This window comes from Nyctibius grandis, chromosome 33 (genome assembly GCF_013368605.1).
Source record: "Nyctibius grandis isolate bNycGra1 chromosome 33, bNycGra1.pri, whole genome shotgun sequence".
Lineage (NCBI taxonomy): Eukaryota > Metazoa > Chordata > Aves > Nyctibiiformes > Nyctibiidae > Nyctibius > Nyctibius grandis.
The window spans coordinates 711189-736557 of record NC_090690.1 but is presented as its reverse complement, the minus strand read 5'-3'; the positions used below and the strand labels follow the sequence as shown (position 1 = coordinate 736557).

Sequence of the window (25369 nt, the reverse complement as noted above, 5' to 3'; positions counted from 1 at the left end):
CAAGATGTATTTATTTAGAGAAAGGAGTAAATTTCTTTTCCCCTCCAGGAACTATTGGTCCTGGAGAGAAACCGCATTCCCAGAGCAGTCTCTCGTCGTCCTTCCATGGCTGCCTTCCTCCGCTCCCTGGCACGGCGTCCTGGAGCCTTCAGTGCCTGCTTTTGATCCCTTTTGATTTGAAGCTGCAGTGAGCTGTGGCCTCTGAGAAGTCGAACCCTGGGGGCTGAGAGGGCTGGGGCAGCGCAAGAGGCAGCGGGGATGTGGGAGGGGAGAGTGGGAAGGAAAATATTGAACTTAGCGTGAAAACCAGTGAGGCAAACAGGGAAGGCAAGAAGGGAAGAGTGTTAAGTGCAGAGTGGAGGCCAGGAGGGCACGGAGCAGTGCGCCCATGAAGTGAACTCGGTGGGTTTGTGCAGTGGGCTCCTCCATGGCGCAGGGTCCCGGCAGGGAATGGGGGGGCCCAGAGCCCCTGTGTGCAGGAGGGTTGGTGGGGCCACGTGTGTGCCACCGCCCTGGACGTGTTCTGGTGGGGCCATGGGCGTGCCACCGCCCTGGGCGCAGCACCCTGTGCTTGTCGCAGCTGGGATGCTCCAGCCACGGCATCGCATCGGGGCATGTATGGTCCACGTGCGCTCTGGACCACGCAGGGCTCCAGCCCTCCCCGCTGATGCCCGGGGCTCCGGCCAGGCACCGGGCGGGGCTGGAGCGTCTTGCGCTCCGGGAGGATGCTCCGGTCCCCGGCGGCTGCTGCTCTCGGTCCTGCGGGACCCCACGGAGCTCCAGCCGCCGGCCGCGGGGGCTCCAGCGCTCTCCCACGCAGAATCCCGCCCGGGGGGAGGCCGGGGCGGAGCGGGGCGGGCCGGGGGAGGCGCCAGGGCCGGCGGCGGAGCGCGGCGAGCGGGGGAGGCGGCGCCGCCGGAGCCGCCCCGGGGAGCGGGGCGGCGGTGGCGGCGGCGGCGGGCGCGGAGCCGGAGCCCGGAGCCCGTGGCCCGGGGCCGGGGCCATGCGGGGGGCGGCGGCGCTGGTGCTGCTGGCGGCGGCGCTGAGCGGCGGCGGGGCGGCGCGGAGCTGCCCCGCGCAGAGCCTGGGCTGCAAGTGCGGGACCGAGCGGGCCAAGGCGCCCGGCGGCCCCGCCGCGCCCCGGCGGCGGGTGGTCTGCAGCGGCGGGGGGCTCCCGGCGCCGCCCGAGCCGCGCCTGCTGCCCGACGGCACCGCCACGCTGTGAGTACCGCGCCCGGCATCGCCCCCCAGCCCCGGGCATCGCCCCCCAGCCCCGGGCATCGCCCCCCAGCCCCGGGCATCCCCCGCGCCCCAGGGCAGCTCCGGCCGGGCAGCGGCTGCGCCTCGGCAGGGAGGGAGGGAGGGGGGGGCCCACGCGTGGGTCGCGCTGAGCCCGCTTCGTGCTGCTCGGCGGCTCCGGGAGCGCTGGAGCAGCTCGCCCGGGGGGACCCCCCACCGCCCCGCTGCCCGGAGCCCCCCGGGGCCGCGTTCCCGTGGGCAGGCAGGTGCTGGTGGGGACGAGGGAGATGGGGGGCAAAGTCCCGCGGTGTCGGGGAGCACAACACGGACAGTTGCTTTTTAACTTATTTTTTCGCTCAGTAAGTGAATCTGCGCCCACAAAAGCATCGCTCCGTTCTGCGTCACTTGGTTTGTGTTGCCTTGAAGCGGGGTGTTGCGGCTGGAGGGTAACGGGGGGCCCCGCGCTCCCCACCGCGCGGCGGCAGCACAAGTTTGAAGTGTGGACGTGAGCTGGAAATCCAGGAAACGGGCTCCTTCTCCACGCTTCCCTCCGCAGCGCTTGCTGTCTGGGGGAGGATGTTTTTCTTTGAAAGTAGCAACTCTTACTGGAAATATCTGCTGAGAGGAGATCAGGAGCAGCGAGTGGGTTTGGGGCTTGTGCAAAGGGTCCCAAGCTGCCGCTTGCTTCCTAAAAGCTTCCTTGTGCCCTCGGTGCCGGGGAGGGTTGGGGTTGCAGCTGGGCGCCTGCTCGCTGCAGCAGCAGATTGCAGGGTTTATTTATAACTCCGGAGGAGCCGTTTGAATTAAAGTCTGGTTTGGAGGGCAGGGGCCGGCAGCGCCGTTGCTGGAGGGAATGTCGCTTTCGCCCAGAGTGTCCTGCGAGGGTGGCCGTGCCCACCCGCCTGCCCGCCCACGGGAGCGTGCCCACGGCCTCGGCTCTTTACCTTCTGTTCCTCAAGCGGGTTTTGTTGGGCGCTGCCGAGGATTGGGGCTGCGCGGGGCAGGGCTGGGGGCTGCCGTGCTCCTGGTCCCGTCTGCTCCCATGTGCTGGAGCCTGCTTGGCCGCGTTGCTGCTCGTGCGCCGCAGTTGCTGCTATTTCTAAAGCATCCCTCGGTTCCCGTGTGCCGTGACGCTGGCTGCAGAGGGGCTTCGTTTTGGGGTGGTGATAGCTGCTTTGTGAAAACGGGGTGGCTGTGGACACTGTGAAACACGCCTGTGCTGTGTGGGTGCCACGAGCAGGGTCTGAGGCACGAGAGTCGTCATAAAAGCGTAAATCATCCCGGAACGGCAGCACCGAGTTTGTCCTGAGCTCCCCCGAGGCGGGGGGACGCTGGGAGGCTGCAGGGCAGGTGGAGGCTGGGCGCTCCGGTCGCGCTCTCCCTCGGGCAGGCTTTGCTCTTCATTTCTTTCCTCGTATGGCCCTTGTATGTCAGCCCCTCGCAAATACCCAAAGGGACTTCCGAGTCCTTTGTCAGTTTGTATTTAGGAAAAGGATCCGATTAGGTGCCTGCTCTGGTGCTTTCTCCAGTGTGAGCAAGTGTGACCCCAGTGTTGAGCATGCGTTGAGCCCTGCCGCAGCGCCGTGCCAGCGGAGCAACCGCGGTGGGCTGTGTCCGGTGGGACAGAGGGGTCTGGAGCCCTCCGTGCCGGGGCCGGCTCCCTCGGAGGGGCCGGGATGACCGCGCAGAAGCGTTAGGGCTTTACATGATCCCACTAAAACGTGACACGAAACCTACAGGCGTAGGCAGAAACCTACAAATATGCGGTGACCCTGGGCTCTGCTCTCGCGCAGTAAACATGATTTATTCCAAACCCTTTCCAGATGGAACAATCAAAACCAGAGGCTCCAGCTTCGGGAGCCGCTGGGGTGCGGGCAGGGAGTGGAGGAGGCAGCGGGGCCCGGGCACGTGGCAAGGGCTGCACGTGCCTCGGGGGACACCCCGCTGGGGACAGCCAAATTTTGAGCCTCATGGGCGAGCCGGGTCTGAGCAGGGCTCCCACGTGTGCCCGGGGGCTGCTCAGGTCCCGTCTGTGCCCGGGGGATGCTCAGTATCCCCGTTGGCCCCGTCGCAGGAAGCGCGTGGCGTGTTTTGTGCGGAGTAACACTGACCAGCAAAGCCTGTTCTAGCCTTGGTCCGGTCCGGCCTGGCAGCCGGCGTGCGTTAGCCCCAACGAGCAGCGCCGGTGCTGCGCGGGGGGAGGCTGCCAGCACGGCACTGCTGCTGTCCCGGCTGCGGCTGCCCAGGCGATGGCTGGGGACGCACGGGTGGCCAGAGGAGACCGTCTGCCGCCCTGTGGGTCCCTCACTCCGGCTCTCATTTGGCTTTTTCCCACACTCTTGGTTTACTTCTTTATTTATCTTTAATTATTAGGCCTGTGCTGAGGAATCCAAGGCTGCCTCTGTAGCAGCTGCTGCTTATTTACCCCCTGAGCCTGAGAAACGCTCGCTGCCATCACAGCCTGCGGAGCGGCAGAGCAGGGGACGAGGGACGCCCGCGGCCTCGGGGACCTGCCCTGCAGCCAGCGCTGGGCTCGGCTGCGGCGTCCCGGCATCCCGGGGGACGTGGCAGCTTTGCACGGGGAGCCGTCTGCCGAGCAGAGCCGCGGCCCCTTTTCTCTTCCCCCAGCCCTTTGCAGGGATCGCAGCTTCGGGAGAGAGCAAACCAGGGCCAAGGCAGCGCCCGCAGATGTGGGGCTGCAGAAATTAACTCCACATGGAGAAGCCGCAGTGGCTGGGAACAGACCCGGCGTGGCCAGGGGTGCTGGGAACCGGTGGCCCTGCTCCGTCCTGGTGCCGGGTGCGACACCCGGGGCCACGGCGCTGGAGCCCCTCGAGCTGCGGGATAGTGGTGGGACAGGGAGACGGGCGCTTCGGTTCTTGCCTAAATACCCACAGCCGTCCCAGCCGCGTCCTGCCGGGGACACTCGTGCCGTGGGGAGACCCGTGGCCAGCAGTTACGGCGCGGTGTGCCAGGAGCGGTGCAGGCAGAAGCGCTGCCCTCGTCGCGGAGCAGGCGCAGAAGGACCCGGCGTGGGGACACGTGCGGGGTCTGGGATGATGCTCGCAGGGGTGCGATCCCCCCGTGCACCCCCAGCAGGCGTTACAAGGCGTGTGCTCTCTGACACCCGCCCCGTTCTGTACCTAGAGGTCAATCCTTGCCACCGGCGCGTCGCGGGGATGCCAGCCTGGGCAGTGTGGCTTGTCGCCTCTTTCTGACTCGTGGCCCTGCACAGCTCGCCCGGCTGCGGCCGTCTCAGCAGAGCTTGCCCCGACGCAGCCCAGGGCACGGCGCTTCCCCCAGCCCCTCCGTCGGGGTCCAGCCCCCCGGGACTGCCGTCTTCCCGTGGTCTGGGGCCAGGGCTTTGGCACCTCTGGGGGACGTCCCTCCGGTGCGGAGGTGCCGGGGCTCTGCAGACGTGTATTAACAAGGCTTTAATTCCCTCCCCCTCCAGCTGACCCCTGTGCTAATCGCCTAATGGAAAAAGCACCGGATCCCTAACGAGGCCCAGAGAGCCGCGCCGGCCGCGGCCGGCCCCGCTGTCACACGGGCGGGAGCCCAAACCTCTTCCAGATGTGGAATCCCAGCACAGGCCTCATTTATGTGCACAGCTTGATTGCACTGAAATTACAGATTGTCTGCAGGGAATAGAGGGCTTTGACTTATGACCAATTTCCAGTTCTACTTGAACTCCCCTCTCCGAGGCCGATTTATCCTGGGCCCCGCAGATGGTTTCTTTCCCAAACCTTTTTCAGCTTTTTGTTTGTTATTTATCGGGCTGCAGCTCTGGCAGGTTTGGTTTTCCCAGGGGCTGCGGGTCATGGTGCTGCCCGCCACACTGCAGCATCCCAGCCCCGCCGCCCTGCGCCGGCTCGGGAGGTTTCACCCTCTCTCCGGGGCTGATTTTTCCTGTGCTAACAAAAGCCGAGGGTTGGAACAATAATTTTCACCATCCGAAATAGCCCGGCGTGACGTGAGGCTGGAGGCAACGCCCCGGGCACGTCGCGGGGAGGGGAAGAGCCCCCGAGCGCCCAGAGAAAGTGGGGAGGGGGCAGCCCCGGCCGTGTCGGGGGGTCTCCAGCCCCGTGGGGCTGGGAGCTGTGGGGTGCCCCCCCGGGATGCTGCTGCCTCCAGAGCCCTTCCCAGTCCTGGAGCCTTCGGCACCGCTTGCCAGCCCCAGGGCCCCTCTTTTCTCTTCCTCAAATCCCTCTGCAAACCAGCGAGCTCAGCTCGGGGCGCAGCCCGCGCCGTATCTGCTGCGAGCATATGCTTTGAATTAATGCACCCGCGAGCGGAGCCTCCCCGCCCCAGCGCGGCCCCCCCGTTATTAACCTCCACGCCGCCGCTGCCGCCTTTCCCCCGCGCCCGGGCCGGGGAGCCACCGTCTCCCCGTGTCCTTTTTTGGTTGGGTCCAGAGGAAGTTTATTGTTTCAGCAGCCCAGTTTCTGGAGCCGTTATTTATCCAAGTGGATTCCAGCACGCTTGAAAAAACAATCTTGTTTTTTTCGCTTTTGGCTCCTCTTTTTGAGATGAAAAAAAAAGAAGAGATCTCTCTATCTCTCCACCTGCAGCGGTGCGGGGTCCGAGCCCGCAGAGCCCCGGCGCAGGCGGGTTAGAGCGAGGATGCTGAACCCCTTCCGAGGCTGAATCCCCCCGGGATGGGGGATGCTCCTTGGGGGCTCCTCTTGCTGCTCCCATCCCCACCCGCCGCTGCGCATCCCCTGGCGTTGCCGTTTGACTCGACGCTCCGGTCCTTAATCCCCGCATTGTCCGGAGAGACTTTTCCAGCCCTCGCTCAATTAGCCGATTATTGTCCCGGCAGCAGGGCCGTCCCCGGCGGGCGATGGCAGCCGCCCGCCCGCCCACGCGCCGCCGTGCCGGAGGGTCCCGGGGCCGTTGCACGCAGGAGGATGCTGGAGCGGCACAAGGGCGGTCAGGCGTCGAGGGCTGGGGTGCCCGCGGGGTCCCCACTGCACCCCCGGCCCAGCTCCAGGGGCTGCTCACCCCTGTCCCCTGTGTGCTGGGTTGGGGTGGCCTCAAGGGTGCACTTATTCCACCGTATTTTGGGGTTTCTCAGTTAATCTGTACGGGGATAGTGCCAGGGACCCACACACGGCTCTGCCGCCTGCGGACGCACGGGAACGGAAAGTCCTGTGGAGCCGGGTGAGAACTTCCTGGAAAAAAAACCCAGAAAACGTTTTGGAACATAATATCCATAAAACTAGAGAAAACAAACAAAGTAAAACCGTGTTTGAGGATGTGAGTTGTAACGGGGGAGCGCGACCCGGCTGGCTGCTACAGGATGGGGAGAGGATCGCTACCCAGAAGAGGTTTTATCAGGCAGAAATCGTTGCTGTGGGCGCAGTTGTTGTGCGCAGACGCTGCTTTTGGTCGGGGAGCTCTTCTCCTTAAGGCAGGGCCGACCAGCGCCGAGGTGTTACGGGGCGGGCAGTACCCATGGCTTGGGGTGCCCCACGTGCCGTGGTCCTGGCCATTCCCGCGCTCCCCGGTGGCCGGTCCCCAGGGGCCAGCAGCTCCGGGGGTGGCTTCGCCCTGGGCCGAAGCGGGCCATGGGGAGGGCGTCCCACGGCTGCTTTCCTGGCCGTCGGCAGGCGGGCGGCTGGCCCCGGCGCCTGGCTGCCGATCACAGGGGAGGCCGATCCCGTCGGGGCCACGGGAGCGTTGCCTTTTAAGGCGGGGAGCTCTGGCTTTATGGCAGAGGCGCGGATGGTCCCAGGGGTCCGCGAACAAAGCGGGCGGCCCCGGCACCGGGGCTCAGCGTTCCCAGCTGGGCGCAGCTCTCCGGCACGCTGACCCCCCGGCACAGGGGGCTGGCTGCCTGCTCCCTGCCCGCCGCCGGGGTGGGAACCCCCTGCAAAGCCCATGCCCAAGGAGGCTCCGGCACGGCCAGGTCCAGGGTGCCCGGGGTGCCCGGCTCCCCGCTGCCCAAAGGCCCTGCGTGTCCTTGGCCGTGCCGGAGACCCCCCAGGGCTGGGGCGCGGGACCGAGCACAGGAGGTCTGAGACCGGAGTCTCGTGCCCTTGTCTGGTCTCTGCATTTGCAGCTCACACGGCCCCCAACAGGGTCCGTCGTGCATCCCAGCTCGGCCCCCCGAGCCAGGGGGTTTCTACTCGCCCCAGCTTTCACAGGGAGCCCCCCAGGTCCCCCCCGTGCGCGCGCAGCCAGCTGAGGCTTTGCTGGGTTGTGAAATCTGCTGCTGCTGGAATTAAAACCTTCTGGAGCCGTTGGGCCCAGCACAGCCTTGAGCAACAGATGATGCTGTGACGGGGAATCGGGGTGTGCTGTGGGGCTGCCGTGCCTCGGAGCCGGGGCTGCTCCGGGAGCGATGCTGCTCCCCAGCATTCCCACTGCTCCCCAGCATCCCTGCCACCTCCCGCTCCGGGCAACATCCCGGGGCTGCCCGTGCCGCTGGCCGGCACCGGTGCTCACTGCTGCTGTGCTGGGGCGAGCTGAGTCCCCGCAGGGAGGAGAGGGTGAGATGTGGCCCCAGCCGTGCTGGCTCCGGCCCGGGCAGGGCGAGCGGAGCGTGGCTGGCGATGGCAGCCGCGGGCAGGCCGGAGGGGCCGGGGCTGGGCAGCACACAGCCGCCATTCAGCCCCGCTGCCGAGCCGCCCGTGTGTAAACAGCCCCAGCCCCGGCCCTCAATGAGCCCTCTTTTCCCCGCTCCTCTCCGCTGGCCGGGGCTCAGGGGCTGGCGGCTGTTCCCCCTCTGCTTTTGGGTCACGTTTTTGGGTGGGAGCATCGCCGGTGCCCACACACGGGGAGCACCAGGGAAGCGCCTCGTCCCCGAGAGCCGGCTCCCATCCCCAGGCCAGGGTCTGGCTCTGCTAATTGCCACCGACGCGCTTTAATGAGCTCCTGGCTGAACTGTCGGGTGCTTGTGCCCTCCCTCCCCTGTCACCCCGCAAGGGCCCCTTTGGCCAGCAAAGCTGTTTGCTTTGGGATAAAACCTCGGTGCTGGGAGGCTCCCGGGGTGGCTGGCGATGCCGTGACTGGAGGGGGTCAGGCTGGTGGGGAGCAAGAGCTGGGGGTGCCATGGGGTCCCCTCCTGGCTGCGGGTCCCTCTCGGTGCGGGAGCTGGGGTGGGGATCTCGTCACCCACACGTGCAGCTCGTTGCACCCAGGCCCAGGTACAGCAGCGATGCCCCAAGAGCCGGCGCAGCCCCAGGCACCTCCAGCCTGGTGCTGCCACGCACGTGGACCACGGTACGGCGTCCCGGCATGGCTGTTGCATCCCATGTCCCCACCCAGCCGTGCGAGCCTGTCCCTGAGGCTTCCCCATTGCCACCACCCCGGCGGCACGGCCAGGGCTGCTGCTTGTTGCCGTGGGTCCAGCTGTCCCCGCTCCCCCTCCAGCCCCACGGGTCACGGCCGGGGCTGCCCGGCAGGTCGAGTAACGGGGCTGCCCCTCTCCCTCTGCTCTTCCCACAGGCTCCTGAGCAACAACAAGATCACGGTGCTGGAGAACGGCTCCTTCTTTGGGCTGCGGGCTCTGGAGAAGCTGTGAGTGCCGGGCCGGGGGGCCGGGGCAGGAGGGGCGGGCGGCGGGGCGCAGGCAGGGTGTCAGCGGAGGGGTGCTGGCAGCACCGTGCTGCTCCTGCTCCCGACATCGCTCCTGGGTGCGGCGACGGGAATGGCACCGGGGCGCAGGGTTTGCCGTTGGCACCCGCGGGCGTCCCGGGGACCCCGGGAGCCGTGCCGGGGCGGGAGGCACCGGGGGGGCCGCACTCCGTGGGGGCCGGTATGAAAAGCGACATTGTCGCCCCGAACAAAGTCAACTTTCTTATCTCTCCGTGAAAGGCATCTCTATGGAGGGAGCTGTAATAAGGGGAGATTTATGGCCCCCATCTGGGTTGGATCTGTAGGTATGCAGGAGCGGGGACCGGCGCACTGAGGGCGTTTTGTTCCCCGCCGCGGCCCCACGAGGGTCTCGTGCATTCCTGCGCCGAGCGGGGCCGGGTGGGCTGCGGGGTCCCCGGGACCCGCACCGCCTGCGCCTCGTTAGCCCCAACGAGGAAGCGTTGATTAACGCGGAGCTTGTTGGCGTTACAGGGCGTGCACCTGCCTTGGGGACCCCGCGTCCCTGCGGGCCCACGTGGCCGAGTCCTCCCCAGCGCGGTTCCAGGTGTGGGGTCACCCCCTCCTGCTCCTGGCACCGAGCTCTCATTAACGGGAGGGATTAACGGGCGCACAGGCAGGGGGCAGCCGGGGCCGCTGCGGGTGCTGGGCTCGCCGGGAAGGGCCGTGGTGGAGCCGGGGGGCAGCACCCCGGGGGGACCGCGGCTCTGCAGCCCCCGGGGTGCCCCTAAAAGTGCTCTGGGGGAGCAGCCACCCCGTGTCACCTCACCGCCAAAGCCCCGTGCGGGTTGGAGGGGGAGCACCGGCGCGTCCAGGGGGGCCGTGGGCTGCGCTCCCCCATCCCGGCTGGCCGGCATCGCGCCGCGCCGTGCCTGATTGCTCCCGACAGGACCCGTAATTGTTTTCATCGGGTTGGTTCGGGGCCGCGGCGCAGACGTGCCCCATGGAGGGACCGCGCTGGCGCGACAGGGACGTGGCAGGGGCTCCGGGGGCCCCTCGCTTCTCATCCTGGGGCTCGCGGGGCCCTGCCCACCCTGGTTCCCTGCCGTGGGTGTGTTGGTGTCTCAGCACGACGGGGGGAAACCCGTTCCCGGGGTGCCCCCGCGGACCACCGCCCCTCCGGCCTTGCAGCTTGGCATCTGCAGTGATTTGTAGCGGCGTAATGAGATTAATGAGTCTGAGCGGGGCCGGTATGCGGCCGGGGCGGCCGCGCTCATTAGCACAGCCCCGCTTGGGAACGTCCTGCCCTCCGCCGGGGCCGGGGGGCTCCGGGCTGCGAGGGGGCTCGGCCGGGTGACAGCGGTGACGGGGATGGGCTCTGCCTGTCTGTCCATCTGCAGCGGGCGCTGCTCGTGTGGCTGCGGGCTCAGCCCTGGGGTGCTGGGCTCCTTGCAGCTACCCCGGGGCAGGAGGCGGTTGCTTTGCGGGGTGGCAGGGGGGTCCCCGTGCGCACGAGGCACTGTGCCGCTGCCGGCTCTCGTGCCTGGAGCACGTCACCGTGCTGGGGCAGGGGGAGGAGGAGGCTCGGGACTGGCGGAAACGTGAAGGCAAACAGCCACGGTGCGGAGAGAAGAGCCTTATCGTAAATCAGCAGCAGCCGCAGCCCCGGGCCCCCGGCCAGCGGGGAGGAAGTGACTGAGCGAGGAAGGCTCCACGCCAGGCCGTGCGCCGGGCTGGCCGCGAGCCCCCGGGGCCCAGCGCCGTCCCCGGTGTGTCCCATCGCTGCCCGGTGGCAGCCAGAGCAGGGGGTGCTGGGTTTGGGCCACGTTTTGGCTGTGGGCCGTGCTGGTGGCGTGTGCTGGGTGGGTGTTTGCAGGACGGGGGCTCGCAGGACGGTGTTTGGGGGCGGCTGTTGGTGCAGCGGGTGTTGGTGGTGCAGGTGAGCGGAGCTGTTCCTTCAGCACCGGCGCTCACCTGGCCCTGCCCCTGCCTGCGCCCTGCCTGCGCCCTGCCTGCACCCACCTGCACCCACCTGCACCCCTGCCTGCACCCCCAGCTCTGGGGAAGGGTTTGCACCGCTCCCCCATCCCGGCTGGCAGCTTGTGCCCCTGGGACGAGGGCTGCGGCTCCCGGGGTGTCGCCAGGGCTGCTCATCGCAGGGCAGCGGCGGCCGAGCGACGAGCACCGTGCAGGCTGCTATAAATAAACACGGCGGCGCCATATGGATCCCATTTCCTCTCCCAGTGAGCGCTGGGGCTCTGCGGGAGCCGCTCGCCAGTCCCCGGGGCTGGACGGGGCGGCCGATGCCACCGGCGCTCCCCCGCTCCCCACTGTGCCGGCAGCCACCCCACAGCAGCACACGCCTGGCGAGTCCCTGATTAGATACATGCCTCCAATCAGGCTAATAACCCAAACGAGCTTCCTGCGGGCCGCAAAGCCCTTTTGAGGCCGTGCTGGCAGTTGCAGCGTGCACTTATCTGCCCCCGCCGGTGTGCACGGGCGGGCAGAGGGGCTGGCATCCCCCCGGGAGCGATGGGGAGCCTCGCGCCTTCCCCGTGCCCTTTGGGGAGACAACGAGAGGGAAACGGGGCAGAGAGCTGCTCATGGGGCTCTTGCAGGGGGTTTTGCAGCACCTGGGAGATGGGGCGGGGGGATCGGGGTGCGCTCAGGCCCTTGTGCCCCTGCGCTGGGTCCCCTGCAGATGGGGCAGCGGACGCCGCCGGGGTCCCTCCTGCACCCCCTCAGTCTGTGTTTGTCTCCCCGCAGGGACCTGAAGAACAACCTGATCAGCACGGTCCAGCCGGGCGCCTTCCTCGGCCTCCCCGAGCTGAAGCGTCTGTAAGTGCCGGCGCAGCCCCCCTGGGGCTGGTCTGGAGGGAGCGGGGACAGCGGGGCGTCCCCAGCCCTGACAGCCCCCCGCTTGCCTTGCAGGGACCTCTCCAACAACCGCATCGGCTGCCTGAGCGCCAGCGTCTTCCAGGGGCTCCCCAACCTCCTCCGGCTGTGAGTCGCTCCCTGGGGACCCCCTGGCCAGCCCTGTCCCCCCCCAGTGCTGCCCCATGCCCCGGGGGCATCGCTGGCAGTTGTGCACCCCGGGGCTGTCCCCGTGCCACATCCCAACGTCTGGCCAGTGCGGGGGCTCGTTAGGCTGCGGCCGCCCAGTGCCCACCCTCACTGGGTGCCATGGGGGGGGTGTGTGGGCACAGTGAGGGACCTGGGAGGTGTCCCCTCTCCCGGCAGGTCCCCGGTCCCCTCCACGCCGCCTTTCTCTCCTGTCCCACAGCAACATGTCCGGGAACATCTTCTCCAGCCTCCCGCCCGGTGTCTTCGACGAGCTCCCCTCCCTGAAAGTCGTGTGAGTTTGTGCTCTGGGATTTCAGCACCCGGGGGGGGTCCCTGCCAGAGGGGCTCGGGGCTGGCGGCATGCCCTGGCCCCCCCCGTGACACCGGCCCTTGCAGGGACTTCGCCACCGAGTACCTGACGTGCGACTGCAACCTGCGCTGGGTGCTGCCCTGGGCTCGCAACCGCTCGGCGCAGATCTCGGAGCGGACGGCGTGCGTGTACCCCCGGCACCTGCACGCCTTCCCCCTGCGCGGCGCGCGGGACAGCCAGCTCCGCTGCGGTGAGCCGGGGCCGGGGCGGGGGCGGCGGCGGGGCGCGGGGGCGCGGGCTCACCCGGCCGGCTGTGTCCCCCCGCAGCGGGCGCCCCGGAGCTGCACACCCACCACCTCATCCCGTCGCTGCGCCAGGTGGTTTTCCAGGGCGACCGGCTGCCCTTCCAGTGCACCGCGACCTACCTGGACAACAGCACCCAGATCCGGTGGTACCACAACCGCGAGCCGGTGGAGGAGGACGAGCGGACGGGTGTCATCGTGGAGGAGAGCCTCATCCATGACTGCACCTTCATCACCAGGTCGGGGATGGGGACGGGGATGGGGACGGTGGTGGGGATGGGATGGGGACGGGGGTGGAGATGAGGATGGAGATGAGATGGGGACAGGGATGGAGATATAGATGGGGACAGTGATGGGGATGGGGACGATGGAGATGCAGATGGAGATGGAGACAGTGATAGAGATCGGATGGGGACAGGGATGGAGATGAGATGGGGACAGGGATGGAGATGAGATGGGGACAGTGATGGAGATGGAGATTGGATGGGGACAGGGATGGAGATGGAGATGGAGATGATGGAGATGGAGATGGGGATGGAGATGGAGATGGAGATTGGATGGGGATGGGGATGGGGATGGAGATGAGATGGAGATGATGGAGATGATGGAGATTGGATGGGGATGGAGATGAGATGGAGATGATGGAGATTGGATGGGGACGGGGATGGAGATGAGATGGGGACAGTGATAGAGATGGGATGGGGATGGGGACAGGAATGGGGATGGAGATGAGGTGGGGATGGGGACAGAAACGGACACTCATGGCTGCAGGACTTGCTGGTTCGTGGGTACCAAGTGCCCTGGGTGGGATGCCAAGTGTGGGCACCCCTTGTGCTTCATGGTGTGTGTCCCAATGCCCCCAAGCTCGGGGGACCACCGCTGCGGGTTGGCTGTGGGGCAGCCCCGCCGTGCCAGCCCGTCCCCTCTGCCCGCAGCGAGCTCATCCTCTCCAACATCCACGTCTCTGCCAACGGCGAGTGGGAGTGCGCCGTCTCCACCTCGCAGGGCAACGTCAGCAAGAAGGTGGAGATCGTGGTGCTGGAGACCTCGGCGTCCTACTGCCCTGCCGAGCGGGTCACCAACAACCGCGGGGACTTCAGGTAGGGAGCGGCGGTGGCCTGGCCGCGGGGCGGGTGCCACGGCGGGGTGGGGGTGTGTGTGCCACGTGCAGCGTGAGCGGAGCGTGCCGGGGCGAGGGGCTCGCCGCAGGTGACGGGGTGTCTGGTAGCGATTAGCGGCCACGGGGAGCACAGGCGCCTTTGAAGGGCTTCCCGTGCCGGCGGCGCAGCCCGGCTCCAGCAGCAGAGGTGTTGGAATTCCTCTGGCACGAGACGAAAGGCTCCGGGCGCCCACCGTAACCCCGGCGGGGCCGTGACGGAATATAAATTACTGGCACAGTCAATGTGGCTTCAATTAGCGGTGCCCCCCCCTCCGCCCGCTGCTTCCCTCTGCGCTGTGCTGAGCCGAGCAGGATACAGGACTGGGGGGGGGGGGCATTACCCTCAGCCCCCCAGGAGCTTTTTGGGGGGATTTGGGGGCTGCGGTGCCCGCGGGACGTGGCGTGGTGCTGGGCAGGGTCTGCACGGGGAGGGGGGAGCGCAGCGGGAGGGGGCCCCGCGGTCACCGCGTGCCCGTGCCCGCAGGTGGCCCCGCACCCTGGCAGGCATCACGGCCTTCCAGCCCTGCCTGCAGCACCCCTTCGCCGCGGGGCCGGCGGCGGGCGGCGCGGCGGGCGAGCAGCAGGCGTGGCGGCGCTGCGACCGCGCCGGGCGCTGGGAAGAAGGCGACTACTCCCACTGCCTCTACACCAACGACATCACCCGCGTCCTCTACACCTTCGTGCTGGTGAGCCGGGGGGCCGGGGGGCTCGGCTGGGCTGGGGGAGGCTGGCGCAGATGGTGACCGTCCCCCCGGGGCCGTGCCGCTCCGCAGATGCCCATCAACGCCTCCAACGCCCTGACCCTGGCTCACCAGCTCCGCGTCTACACGGCCGAGGCAGCCAACTTCTCGGACATGGTTGATGTCCTCTACGTGGCCCAGATGATCGAGAAGTTTATCGGCTACGTGGACCAGATCAAGCAGGTCATTGGCGCTGCTCCTGTCCCCTGCTTGCCCCAGCGCTGCTGCTTGTTTTTGGGGTGGAAAAGCATGAACTGGGGTGTTTGCTGCTGGGGACGGCAGTAGCTCTTTGCGGAGCCACTCGCTGTCCTCGCAGCTGACGGACGTGATCGTGGAGATGGCCAGCAACATCATGCTGGTGGACGACCACATCCTGTGGATGTCGCAGAAGGAGGAGAAGGCTTGCACCAGCATCGTCCGCTCCCTGGAGAGGATCGCCGCCCACACGCTCAGCAGCAACTCCCAGCACATGGCGGTGGTCAGTGGGGGGCCATGGGGGGGCCGAGGGCGGAGGAGAAGGTACTTGGGCTGCTGGTGTGGGGTCTCTGCCCGTGACAGGGGGTCTCTGCTCATGCTGCGGGGTCTCTGCCCATGCTGGGGGTCTCTGGCTGTGCCAGAGGGGTCTCTATGCATGCTGGGGGGGTCTCTGCCCATGCCGGAGGGTCTCTGATTGTGCCAGGGGGGTCTCTGGCTGTGCCAGGGGGGTCTCTGACTGTGCCAGAGAGGTCTCTGTGCATGCTGGGGGAGTCTCTGCCCATGCCAGAGGGTGTCTGGCTGTGCCAGGGGGGTCTCTGGCAGTGCTGGGGGGGTCTCTGCCCATGCCAGAGGGTGTCTGGCTGTGCCAGGGGGGTCTCTGGCAGTGCTGGGGGGGTCTCTGCCCATGCCAGAGGGTCTCTGGCTGTGCCAGGGGGGTCTCTGGCAGTGCTGGGGGGGTCTCTGCCCATGCCAGAGGGTCTCTGGCTGTGCCAGAGGGGTCTCTGTGCATGCTGGTGGGGGGGTCTCTGCCCGTGCTGGGGGTCTCTGGCCATGCCAGGGCTGATGGCCGCCCTGTGGCACTGTGCCTGGCAGAACTCACGCAACATCGCCTTCGAGGCGTACGTGGTGAAGCCCGAGAGCTACGTGGGGCTGAGCTGTGTGGCGTTCCAGCGGCGGGACGGGGGTCTGGCCGGGCGTCCCCCCCCGGCTGAGCGGGGGGCCGAGTCCCTGCCCGACCAGCAGCTGAGGCTGCGCTGCACCACGGGGCGCCCCAACGTCTCCCTGACCAGCTTCCACATCAAGGTACGGGCAAGCTGGGGGATGAGGGGGCACCGGGGGGGGGTCGGCCCCTGCTCACCGGCGACCATGTGCCCGCAGAACAGCATCGCCCTGGCCTCCATCCAGCTGCCGCCCAGCCTCTTCGCCAGCCCCGGCCCTGCCACGCCGCTGGCCGACTGCAAGCTCCAGCTCCTGGTCTTCCGCAACGGGAAGCTCTTCTGCAGCACGGGCAACTCCTCGCGCCTGGCCGACGACGGCAAGCGCCGCAGCGTGGCCACGCCGGTCATCTACGCCGGCACCTGTAAGGGCTGGGGGGCTTTGGGGGACCCTACGTGGGGCTTTACTTGGGGGATGGAGCTGCGTGGGGCTCCTTGGGGGTGCTGCCCTGGTGCTCCTGCAGCGCAAAGCCATCCCCAGGGGGCCTCATGGGGAGGTGGCAGCGTGCCTATGGGATGCGGTGGGGGGTCCCCCGTGTCCAGCCCCCCTTGGGGGGTGGCTCGTGTCCTGCTGACCAGGTTTCTCTGTTGTTGCAGACGGCTGCAGCGTGGGAAACCTCTCGGAGCCGGTGGCCGTGTCGCTGCGGCACCCCGGGGAGGGCGCAGACCCCGTGGCTGCGTACTGGAACTTTGAGGTGCTGGGGGGCATGGGGGGCTGGAGCGCCGAGGGCTGCCAGCTGGCCGCCCGCGAGCCCAACGTCACCTCCCTGCACTGCCAGCACCTTAGCAACGTGGCTGTGCTCATGGTAGGTGGGGGCAAGCGATGGGCTTGGGAGCCTTGCCTGGGGGTGGTGGGGTGGGACGGGTGGCGTGGGGTCTGACGGGCCGGGCTGTGCCGTGCAGGAGCTGAGCGGTTTCCCCAGCGAGGCGCGAGGTGCCGGGGAGGTGCTGCACCCGGCCATGTACACCTGCACGGCCATGCTGCTGCTCTGCCTCTTCACCACCATCATCACCTACATCGTCAACCACGGGTGAGCGAGGTCTCGGCCATGGCCGTGGCCGGAGGGGCTGTGCTCGGGTGGGCGGCTCGGCGGGCAGCGGGAGCAGCTCCCCAGGCGCTGCCCAGGGCCGGGAGGAGGCCAAGGGAAGCAGACACTAATGAAGCCAGGCAATGCTCTTGCCCACCTCTATTACCCCCTTGGAAGAACCCAACAACACTTAACGAGATACAAATAAGGCCAAAACATTCCTCTTACCATAAGTGAGTGAACCAAACACTAATAAGTCAGGCAGCGTTGTTAGCTCAATCTATTATCTATCAGGAAGAACCCAATAAGTATTATATCTAACAAGCACTTAACGAGATAACTGTAAGGCCAAACCGTTCCCCTTACTATCAGTGAAACAAACACTAACAAAGTCAGGCAGTGTTATTAGCCCACATCTAGTGTCTATTTCTCAGAAATAACCCAATAATTAGTATTCTGTTTAACACTTAACGAGGTGCACATGAGGCCAAGCACCTCCCCAAGCAACACTGTCAGGCCCCATCTAACCAGCACCTGTTTGGAAGAACCCAGCAGTAATTACTACACCAAATACTTAACAGTACTTAATGAGATGCTACAGCTAAGGCCAAGCCGTTCATTTTGTGATAAGTGAAGCCAGCACTAACAGTTAAAGTATCCTATCAGTCCTCATCTAACCATTACCCCGTTAGAAGAACCCAATGATCATTAGCACATCTAACGCTTAACGAGCACTTAGTGAGATGACCAGACGGCCAAGGCAGCCCAGTTGCTGTAAGCAAAGCCGGGCAGCACCGTCAGCCCCCGTCTAGTGACGGACCCACGGTGCTGCCCTGCCAAACCGGGACCCCCCCGAGCCGGGGCACGAGCGGAGCAGCCCGTGTCCTCCCGCCGGCGCTGACGGGCGCCGCGGTGCCTCTCTTCCAGCACCATCCTCATCCCGCGCAAGGGCTGGCACATGCTGCTGAACCTCTGCTTCCACATCGCCATGACGGCCGCCGTCTTCGCGGGGGGCATCACCCTCACCGGGTACCTGATCGTCTGCCAAGCGGTGGGTACCGGGGCAGAGGGGACGGCCGCCTGCCCAGCCCCATGGGACGGTGGCCGGCGGGGACGTGGCCACTGGCTGCAGCATCCCCCGTGCCAACCGTGGCATCTCTCCTGCAGGTCGGCATCATCCTGCACTACTCCTCCCTCTCCACGCTGCTGTGGATGGCGGTGAAAGCCAGAGTGCTCTACAAGGAGGCGACCTGGAAGGCGCCGCAGCAGCCGGACGGCGACGCATCCCAGCCGGCCCCCAGACCCATGCTGCGGTACGAGCACCCCTCTCCCTCACCCCAGCCCCGCGGGGCAGCGGGAGCCAGGGCAGATTCCCCAGCCCCATGCCCAGAGGCTGCTGTACAAGCCCGTCCCACCCGCAGCCGTGCCGTGCTCTCCCGAGGGCTCGCTCCGGGCGTGCGGTGACACCATCTCCTCCGTGCAGGTTCTACCTGATCGCCGGCGGGATCCCCCTCATCATCTGCGGGATCACGGCAGCCGTCAACATCCACAACTACCACGACAACAACCCCTAGTAAGTGTCCCTGCTTGACCATGCCCCCCCCTCCCCACATGGGCGGCCTCCCTCCTCCTGGGCAAGGCGAAGCGGCAGCACCAGGAGTGCAGGTGAGCCTGGGGGAGGCTGCTGAGACCCTTCCCAAGAGTGATCCATATACTGGGAAAGCATCAGCCAGGCAGACAGCTCGCCTCCGCAGAGCCCGGCCCACCGGGGCAGGGGTGCCGAGCATCCCGTTACCACGGCGCGCGGTGCCGGCACCCAGCCCCGCTCCTCAGAGCCCCTTTCCTCCCGTACAGCTGCTGGCTGGTCTGGCGGCCCAGCCTGGGGGCTTTCTACGTCCCCGTGGCTTTCATCCTCCTCGTCACCTGGATTTACTTCCTCTGCGCCGGACTCAGCCTCCAGTGCCGACCGTCACGCCAGAAAGACGTCCCGGAGCCGCTGGAGCCGCCGCCGCGGCTGGGGGGTGCCGGCGACCTCCTGACGGACTCGGGCTCCATCTCGGTCACGCTGAACTCGGGGCCGCCCTGCCCCGAGGCGGACGGCGTCCACTCCCTGCGGGCGCAGTTCTGGGCGCTGGTGACCACCCACGCCTTGTACGTGGCCCTGTGGACGTTCGGCGCCATGGCCGTGTCCCAGCGCTGGTACCTCAACGTCCTCTTCAGCTGCCTCTACGGCGTCACCGCCGTGGCACTGGGACTCTTCATCTTCGTCCACCACTGCGTCCGGCGCCGGGACGTCCTCAACTCCTGGTTCTCCTGCTGCCCGTCCTACAGGAACGCGCTGCCCATGCAGGCGTACGTCCACCCCGGGCTGGGGCCGGAGGACGGCTCGCAGGTCTTCATCGGCTGCGACCCGGAGGCGGCTCGCTCCGGCGCCTCCTCCTCCTCCTCGCCCAGCAGCGCCAGCTCGGCCGGGGGCCGCTGCAAGCTCACCAACCTGCAGGTAGCCCAGAGCCAGGCGGACGCTCGCCCAGAGCCGGACCCTGCCGACGGCAAGGCCCCCGGCGCCGGCAGGCACGCCAGCAACCTCCACGGCCGCCGGAACCACCGGGGCAGAACTAAGCCGGGCCGGGAGGGGAAGCACCACCGCTTGAAAATGCTGCGGGGCCCCTCGGAGCACCCCTCCAGCGAGAGCGGGAGCCTCCACAACAGCCACTCCGAGAGCTACCACAGCGGCAGGAACAGCCCCCTGGGCCCCGGCCGCGCGGCGCCGCGGGCCCCCCAGGACGGGGAGACGGCGCCCAGCCACTCGGAGGGCAGCGACGGCGGCCGGCGGGCACCCGACTTCGGCGAGGCTCGCCGGAGGAGCGCCAGCAGGGACAACCTGCGGCACGCCGGCGCTGCCGAGAGGGAGGCCAAGCGCCGCTCCTACCCGCTCAACGTGGCCAGCCACAACGGCGGCCTCAAGGGCAGCAAGTACGACATCAACCTGGCCAGCGCCGACAGTGTGGCCGGCATGAAGACCGGCCTCTGGAAGAGCGAGACCACCGTGTAGAGGTGGGGAAGGACCGGACGGCCGCAGCGCCGCAGCGTTTTCCTCCGGGAGCCGCAGCTGGAGCCGCTCGGGGCGTCTGCGAGGAGGCGACGCTGCGGGAATGGCCACGTGCACTAGTGGGGACGCGCCAGGGGCTGCGGCTCACCCCGGGCGCAGGGCGATGCCGAGTCCCCCCCCGGCCCCCGCGGGGGCTCAAAGCCTCCCGTGGTGGCACCAGGCTCTGGAGGTGACAGGCAGCCCTCACGCCGCAGCAGCCTGAATTGCATTCAATCATGCCTGCACGTCACTTCAGACTGATCCTAAATGCTATTTTATAATATTACAGAGGAAACAAATGTCTATTTTTCAAAGCTATATTATTGAATGTATATATGTATAGACAGGTCAGTGAGTGATGCGAGTGCCTCGTTACCGAGCAGTGTTCTCCGGGAGCGGGCATGCCCCCGGGCACAGCGCCGCTCCTGCCACGACTGCAATATTCCCACCGAGGGGACCACGCCGGGCGCCCTGTGTGACCCTCAGCACGCTGCTGCTGAGCGAGTCAGAGGGCAGCTTCCCTGTCCGAGATGTTTCACGTGCAAAAGTGTTTATCTGCGTGTGCCAAACGCCAGCGTTTCGCCCTGGGGGTTGCTGGCTGCCAAAGGAAAAGCCATACTGCAAAGCAAGCACAAGGTAAGAGGAGCCTCCGCTCCAGGGCGAGGTGATTGTCTGTGCTGGGTTAATGCCAGACACTAAAATCACGGCCAGAACAGGCTCCCGAGCCCTCGGAGGCATAAGCTATGCAATGGGGTGGGCTGGCGGAGCCGTGCCGCTGCCGGAGCCGAGGCTGACCCTCTCCGCCAGAGCACCAAAGAGCCGAGTCGTGGGCAGGGACCCAAAGCAGGTTCCCCTCCTTACCCCCGGGTGCCTGCTCAGAAAAATCCTTGGGTTTGCTCTTGGGAAGGCAGAGGAACCCCCCGGCTGCCAGCCTTGCACTCGTGTGAGACGAGAGGAGAGCGCCGGGGAGCGGGGCCATGCCTGGGAAGGTGGGAGAACGATGCCAGTTAATTAGGAACCTTCCTTGGCCAGTTCATGGGATTCATTCAAAGGGCTGGAACTTGGATAAGCACTTATTTCACCCCATTTAAAAACAAGTCCCCCCTTTTTCTAGCACACAGCTAAAAGAGCCACACTGCAGGTGTGCTCAGCACCCTTCTGCCCCCCCCCACTCTGCCCAGCCCACGGCTTAACCCCCCTTCCACTGCCCCTGCTATTTAATACAATTTAAATCCTTATTGTTGACACCGCAGCCTACACGGTCTTGCTGATGCTGAGTTGTTTGTTATATATGCTTGCTGCACTGTGACAGTATTATATGAAAAGCTTTGTATTCTTAATTACACTTTTTTTTTTGTCTGTTTACATTACAAGCAAATGACATATCAACAGAGAGCTTCCTGCAATATACGTGGGGGAGGGAGGGGAAATATGCCAAAGAAATGTCTTTAAAGGGGTCTTTTTGCATTTTTATATAAATAGAAAGTGTCTAGCAGATATGTTTTGTTTAATATATTAAAGATTTGCCAATCTGCCAGGATCTGGTGTTGTTTCTCGCAAACACAAGCCACCGGGCACGGAGAGGGCCCCGTGCTACTGAGGGAGCAGCACGTGGCCGTGAACACCCGGCAGCATTGCACCCACCAGCCAAAGCTGCGCCTTTGCCACAGATTTCCAGCAGCTTCACAGCTGTTATTTAACCGAGACAGGAGCAGCCTTCTCCCAGCAAGTTAAGGTGACTCTGTGACCCTCGTGCTGTCAAAGGAGGTGAACCACGAGGAGCTGAGACCATCCCTGGAAAAGCCGGAGCAGCGCGATGGCAAAGCAGCACCAGGGAAGGTGCTGGCGACCTTCCCCTGGGCACCACCCCCAGCGTAAGCCCACGGACTCCCCAGACTCGCCCGTGCCACCGCCCCACGGGACTGGGACTCACCAAAACACCTTTTACCAGAGGCTGCAATGAGAGAGAATCCAGAAACCAGTCCGGGCACCTGCGCTTCTATTTCTAACAAACAGAAACAGAACATAACCCAAGGCACAACCTTTTTACTCCATAAAAAGCCCCATTTTGGTCCAGAACATGAGAGGGGACGTAGCCCCCTCCTTCCCCACAGCCCCACTCCCTCAGGTAACTTTCTGCAGCGTGCGATGGCTCTGTCACTGTTGGGTTTCACGCTTTTGGTCCCACAGTCCCCGCTGCCCCGGTGCCCCTGGCAGCACCATCTGGACCACACCAAAGAGGACCACCTTCACGGCCAGGCCTTGGCCTTCCTGAAGGCCCGGATCTCCTCGGGGCCCCGCAGGTACTGCTCGATTTCGCTGTCGGAGATGGGCTCGTCACCGGTGACGGCAGAGTCCGCAGCGCTGGGGGCTGCCGTCCGCAGCCTCTTCCTCGGATTGATGAGGCAGGGCGGCAGCAGGGGCCTCGGGCCGCCCTCGCGCTGGCGCTTCCCCTCCGAGGGACAGCCGTCCTCCTGCGCTGCCCCTCCCGCCGCCGGAGCAGAGCCGGGGCAGCCCCCGCCCAGGGAGCCCTCGCCCGGGGCCGCGGCGCGCTGCTCCTCTCCGTCCTCCAGGCAGAAGGCGTTTTTCAGCAGGAAAATGCGGTGCTGCAGCAGGTCCCCGATGTGCTTGACCACAGTTTTCTTGTCCACCTTAAAGACCCTCAGCCAAGCGAGCTGGGAGGCCATTCTCAGGAGGATCTCGAGCAGCTCCTTCAGCCTCAGGTGCGCCGGCGGCGGCAGATCGACCCCCGCCAGCTTGCAGAACCGCGCCAGGGTGCAGGTGAGGCGGGCGGGGGGCTGCAGCGACTGCCACGACAGGAAGGCCGCGGCCGTGACGATGGGAATAGGGTGACGGCCGGTGACCAGCCACGTCTCGCTGGCCAGCTCCACGATCTGCATCGTTCGGGCGACCATCTTCTCCTTGTCCTCCACAAAGGGGGCAGGGACGTCGGCCGCGTGCTGGAACAGCCGAAAACTGCAAGAGCAACGAGCCCATGGTTAGCAGCGGGGCACGGGGAGGCCTCACCTCGCAGCGCCTTGGTAACCCAGCTCAACGTGAGAGCTGGCTGCTCCAAGGTCCGTTAGGACAAACACACCCCACTCCTGCCATGGGCTCCTGGTCCCCAGCTACGTGCTGCACTGCCCACCCTCCAAACTGAGGGGAAAGGGGCAGGAAGAGAAGAATCACAGCCCAGACTGTGACAACGGAGGCAAAAAAGCCACTGCAGTCCGTGAAAACCCCGGCACACGTGTGGGCCATCGCCCCCAGCCCTTCAGCAAACACCAGTCCTGCTCCTTCGGTTCCTGACACCCACCTCCGGGCTGCTCCGCTGTGCTGTGAGCGCTGGATGGAGCAAGAACTCGACGTTCGGCACTCAGGGGACAAGAGAGTGCACTCCCAGATCACGTACTGCCACCCAGCCTAAGGGGGTCCCGGTCAATACGCCCCCCCGAGCACGCAGGGCTGTGAACTGTCCACCCTTACTTGGATGATCTGGTTTTAGATCATCTAGATGCCAGTGTAACAGCACAGGTCACCCCTGGTGCACTGACGGGCTGCTGCCCTGGCCACGGCTGCATCTCAGCAGCTTTTCCACCCACTGGTGTCAACCACCAGACTCTGAAATGGCTGAAAGGGGCCCCGTTACCTGTTCAGGTGTGTCTTCACCAGATCCCCCAGGCTCAGGGCCGGCACAGAGAGCCCGAGCTCTTTCTGAAGGCTCAGGTAGACGCTGGCAAACAGCTCCTGCTTCGCGTAAAGGAGGGAGCAGATTGTCCCCATTGTCAGGGGCCAGTTGTGCTGTCGACAAGTCACGAAGACGCAGCAGCCCCCCAGGAGCTCCTTCTTCTCCAGACTGACCAGGTGGAAGGAGGGGTGCTGCAGAGCTCGCTGGAAGTACGACACCGCCGTTTCCTCAAACACCGTCGGGAGCTGGAGGACTTTACAGAGATCCTGGACCCGCCTGATCCCTGTGAGGAGACATGGCCCTTAGATCAGCTCCAGCAGCTCCTGACACACCCCCCTCCTCAGCGACTGTGCCGCCAGGCCCAGGCAGAGGCTGCTCCCGCGGCCCTGCAGCCAGCGTGCAAAGATCTCCCAAGCCCCTTAGTGCAGGTGAGGCAGTTTGCTGAAGGCAGGCGCCTGCTGGACGCAGAACTAACTGCCACCTTCGTGCTTTGCTGCCAGCTCCGGAGGCTTTTAGCGCTTTAGAGAGTGTCAGGAACACGTTAAACAAATGAGAGTAGCAGCAAGAGCGAATCGGTGTGTGGGGAAACTGAACGGCACGCTCTTACCTCGCTGCAGGCAGCGGCTCAGCTGCTCCTTCTGGCCAGTGCTCTGGGAATAGGCCACCTCTGAAAAACAGTCAGTGTTAGGCCAGACAACCTCGCAGTGACGCTGGGGGATGGTGTCATTTAGATTTTGGGCAACCAGATGCCCTGTTATCAGCACTGACAGGTCTTTGTGGCCACTGAATGAGAGCTGGTGGCACAGGTTAAGTAACAGTGAGGTGCAGGATCCCCTTCAAGCCATCGCTTCTCTACAAAGAGAAGCAGCAAATGGCCTCAGGGCTACTCCACTGCACTATAAGAGCCTTATACGCCACAGAGCAGCGCAGCACCGGTCCCAAGCCCCAAACCCGGCAGAGAAGTGCTGCCGCTCTGACCCTATAATGGAAAACCGTGCTGGGCTTTAGCTCAGGGAGGGAGGGGGACAGCGGCTGGCCTGGCCCTGGCAGCAGCCAGCCTCGCCCTCCGCACAGGGGCCCTCCTGACCCCCAGAAACCCGCAGGGCGTACGAGGACAACGGCCCCTGGGCTCATTAAACGGCCACTGGGGAGCGCCTCGCTGCTCAGACCGACTCGGAACGGTCAGAACGAGCTTCTCCCCGCGGGTCCGGCCCCAGGCCCCGCCGCAGGCCCCGGCGCACCTCGCAGGTGCTCCTCATCGGTGTAGGTGGTGGTGAGGAGCCCCTCGGCCAGGACGCAGCCGCAGGCGGCGCAGACCAGCTGCTGCTGCGCGTAGTGCGCGTCCTCCACCAGCGCCGCCGACCCGCACTCGGGGCAGCGGCCCCGCTCCGCCATGGCCGCGGCGGCGGGGGGAGCGCTGAGCGGGGCGCACCGCTGCCAGCCAATAGCGGCACCGCCCGCGCTCCGCCCCGCCGCCCGCCCGGCCCGGCGCAGCCCCCCGCACGCCGCGTTCCGGGCGCCGCGAGTTCCGCCCGGCTGGACCCACCGTCCCCGGGCAGAGGCGGGGAGGGGAGAGCGACCGAGGGGACAACGCGCTCCCTCGCTCAGCGGGGAACACCAAAATCCTAAAGACCTTCCCCTCGGGAGGCTCACCAGCCGCAGCTCGTTGTCCCCGTCCTCATCAGCGCTGTTGGTGCTGAGCCACGGCCCTCCCCGGAGCCCCCAAGTGCTGGGGGGCTCTGGGTGTCCCCCCACCCTCCTTCCATCACCCGCGGAGGCCGAGGGCGATGACAGCACTCAGGGCTGCTGCAGCGCAGCTGGGTTTCGGGCTAACTGGCCCCGAGACAGCAGGAGGCTGATTTCCTCTCTTTTCATCGCCGCCGCAATTTGAGGGCCATTACCATTAGGGACCAGCGCTGTGACGGGGGTGATTTCACTGGCTGCTGGACAAGGACCTTTCACACACTTTTTTTCTTCTGCTTTACAGAAACTCTCTATTCTCGTGATGCGGGTGAGCTCGTCC

At 65.9% G+C, this 25369-nt stretch overlaps 2 protein-coding genes across 5 annotated transcripts; one reads left to right on the top strand and one right to left on the bottom strand.

Moving 5' to 3' along the window:
• Positions 1-1003: 1003 nt before the first annotated feature.
• On the top strand, positions 1004-21189 carry ADGRA2 (adhesion G protein-coupled receptor A2). 4 transcript variants are annotated; one of them, XM_068421495.1, is made up of 19 exons: positions 1004-1221; positions 8692-8763; positions 11545-11616; positions 11710-11781; positions 12062-12133; positions 12238-12401; positions 12479-12692; positions 13389-13553; positions 14097-14298; positions 14386-14535; positions 14669-14830; positions 15421-15630; positions 15706-15907; positions 16140-16348; positions 16446-16573; positions 17498-17621; positions 17738-17883; positions 18054-18143; positions 18425-21189. In XM_068421495.1, the coding sequence occupies exons 1-19, from the start codon at positions 1004-1006 to the stop codon at positions 19620-19622; spliced, it is 3870 nt and encodes a 1289-aa protein (XP_068277596.1). In that variant the 3' UTR covers positions 19623-21189. The 4 variants fall into 4 exon arrangements, with proteins under 4 accessions (XP_068277596.1, XP_068277597.1, XP_068277599.1 ...); XM_068421496.1 differs by lacking the exon at positions 1004-1221 and adding an exon at positions 8394-8466; XM_068421498.1 differs by lacking the exons at positions 1004-1221; positions 16446-16573 and adding an exon at positions 8394-8466 and having other exon boundaries at positions 18425-19288.
• Positions 21190-21555: 366 nt separating this feature from the next.
• On the bottom strand, positions 21556-24743 carry BRF2 (BRF2 RNA polymerase III transcription initiation factor subunit). The gene is made up of 4 exons (XM_068421492.1): positions 24588-24743; positions 23954-24013; positions 23308-23629; positions 21556-22634 (listed from the first exon to the last, which is right to left on the bottom strand). The coding sequence occupies exons 1-4, from the start codon at positions 24739-24741 to the stop codon at positions 21908-21910; spliced, it is 1263 nt and encodes a 420-aa protein (XP_068277593.1). The 5' UTR covers positions 24742-24743; the 3' UTR covers positions 21556-21907.
• Positions 24744-25369: the final 626 nt, after the last annotated feature.

What these genes read in the sequence shown, in the direction of transcription:
- ADGRA2 (XM_068421495.1), top strand. Translation starts at nt 1,004, where the DNA reads ATGCGGGGGGCGGCGGCGCTGGTGCTGCTGGCGGCGGCGCTGAGCGGC. An exon ending in GACTGCACCTTCATCACCAG is followed by an intron (nt 12,693 to 13,388) that starts GTCGGGGATGGG and finishes CTCTGCCCGCAG; the next exon opens with CGAGCTCATCCTCTCCAACA. An exon ending in GGTCATCTACGCCGGCACCT is followed by an intron (nt 15,908 to 16,139) that starts GTAAGGGCTGGG and finishes CTGTTGTTGCAG; the next exon opens with ACGGCTGCAGCGTGGGAAAC.
- BRF2 (XM_068421492.1), bottom strand. Translation starts at nt 24,741, where the DNA reads ATGGCGGAGCGGGGCCGCTGCCCCGAGTGCGGGTCGGCGGCGCTGGTG. An exon ending in CGATGAGGAGCACCTGCGAG is followed by an intron (nt 24,014 to 24,587) that starts GTGCGCCGGGGC and finishes ACTGTTTTTCAG; the next exon opens with AGGTGGCCTATTCCCAGAGC. An exon ending in GTGAAGACACACCTGAACAG is followed by an intron (nt 22,635 to 23,307) that starts GTAACGGGGCCC and finishes TTGCTCTTGCAG; the next exon opens with TTTTCGGCTGTTCCAGCACG.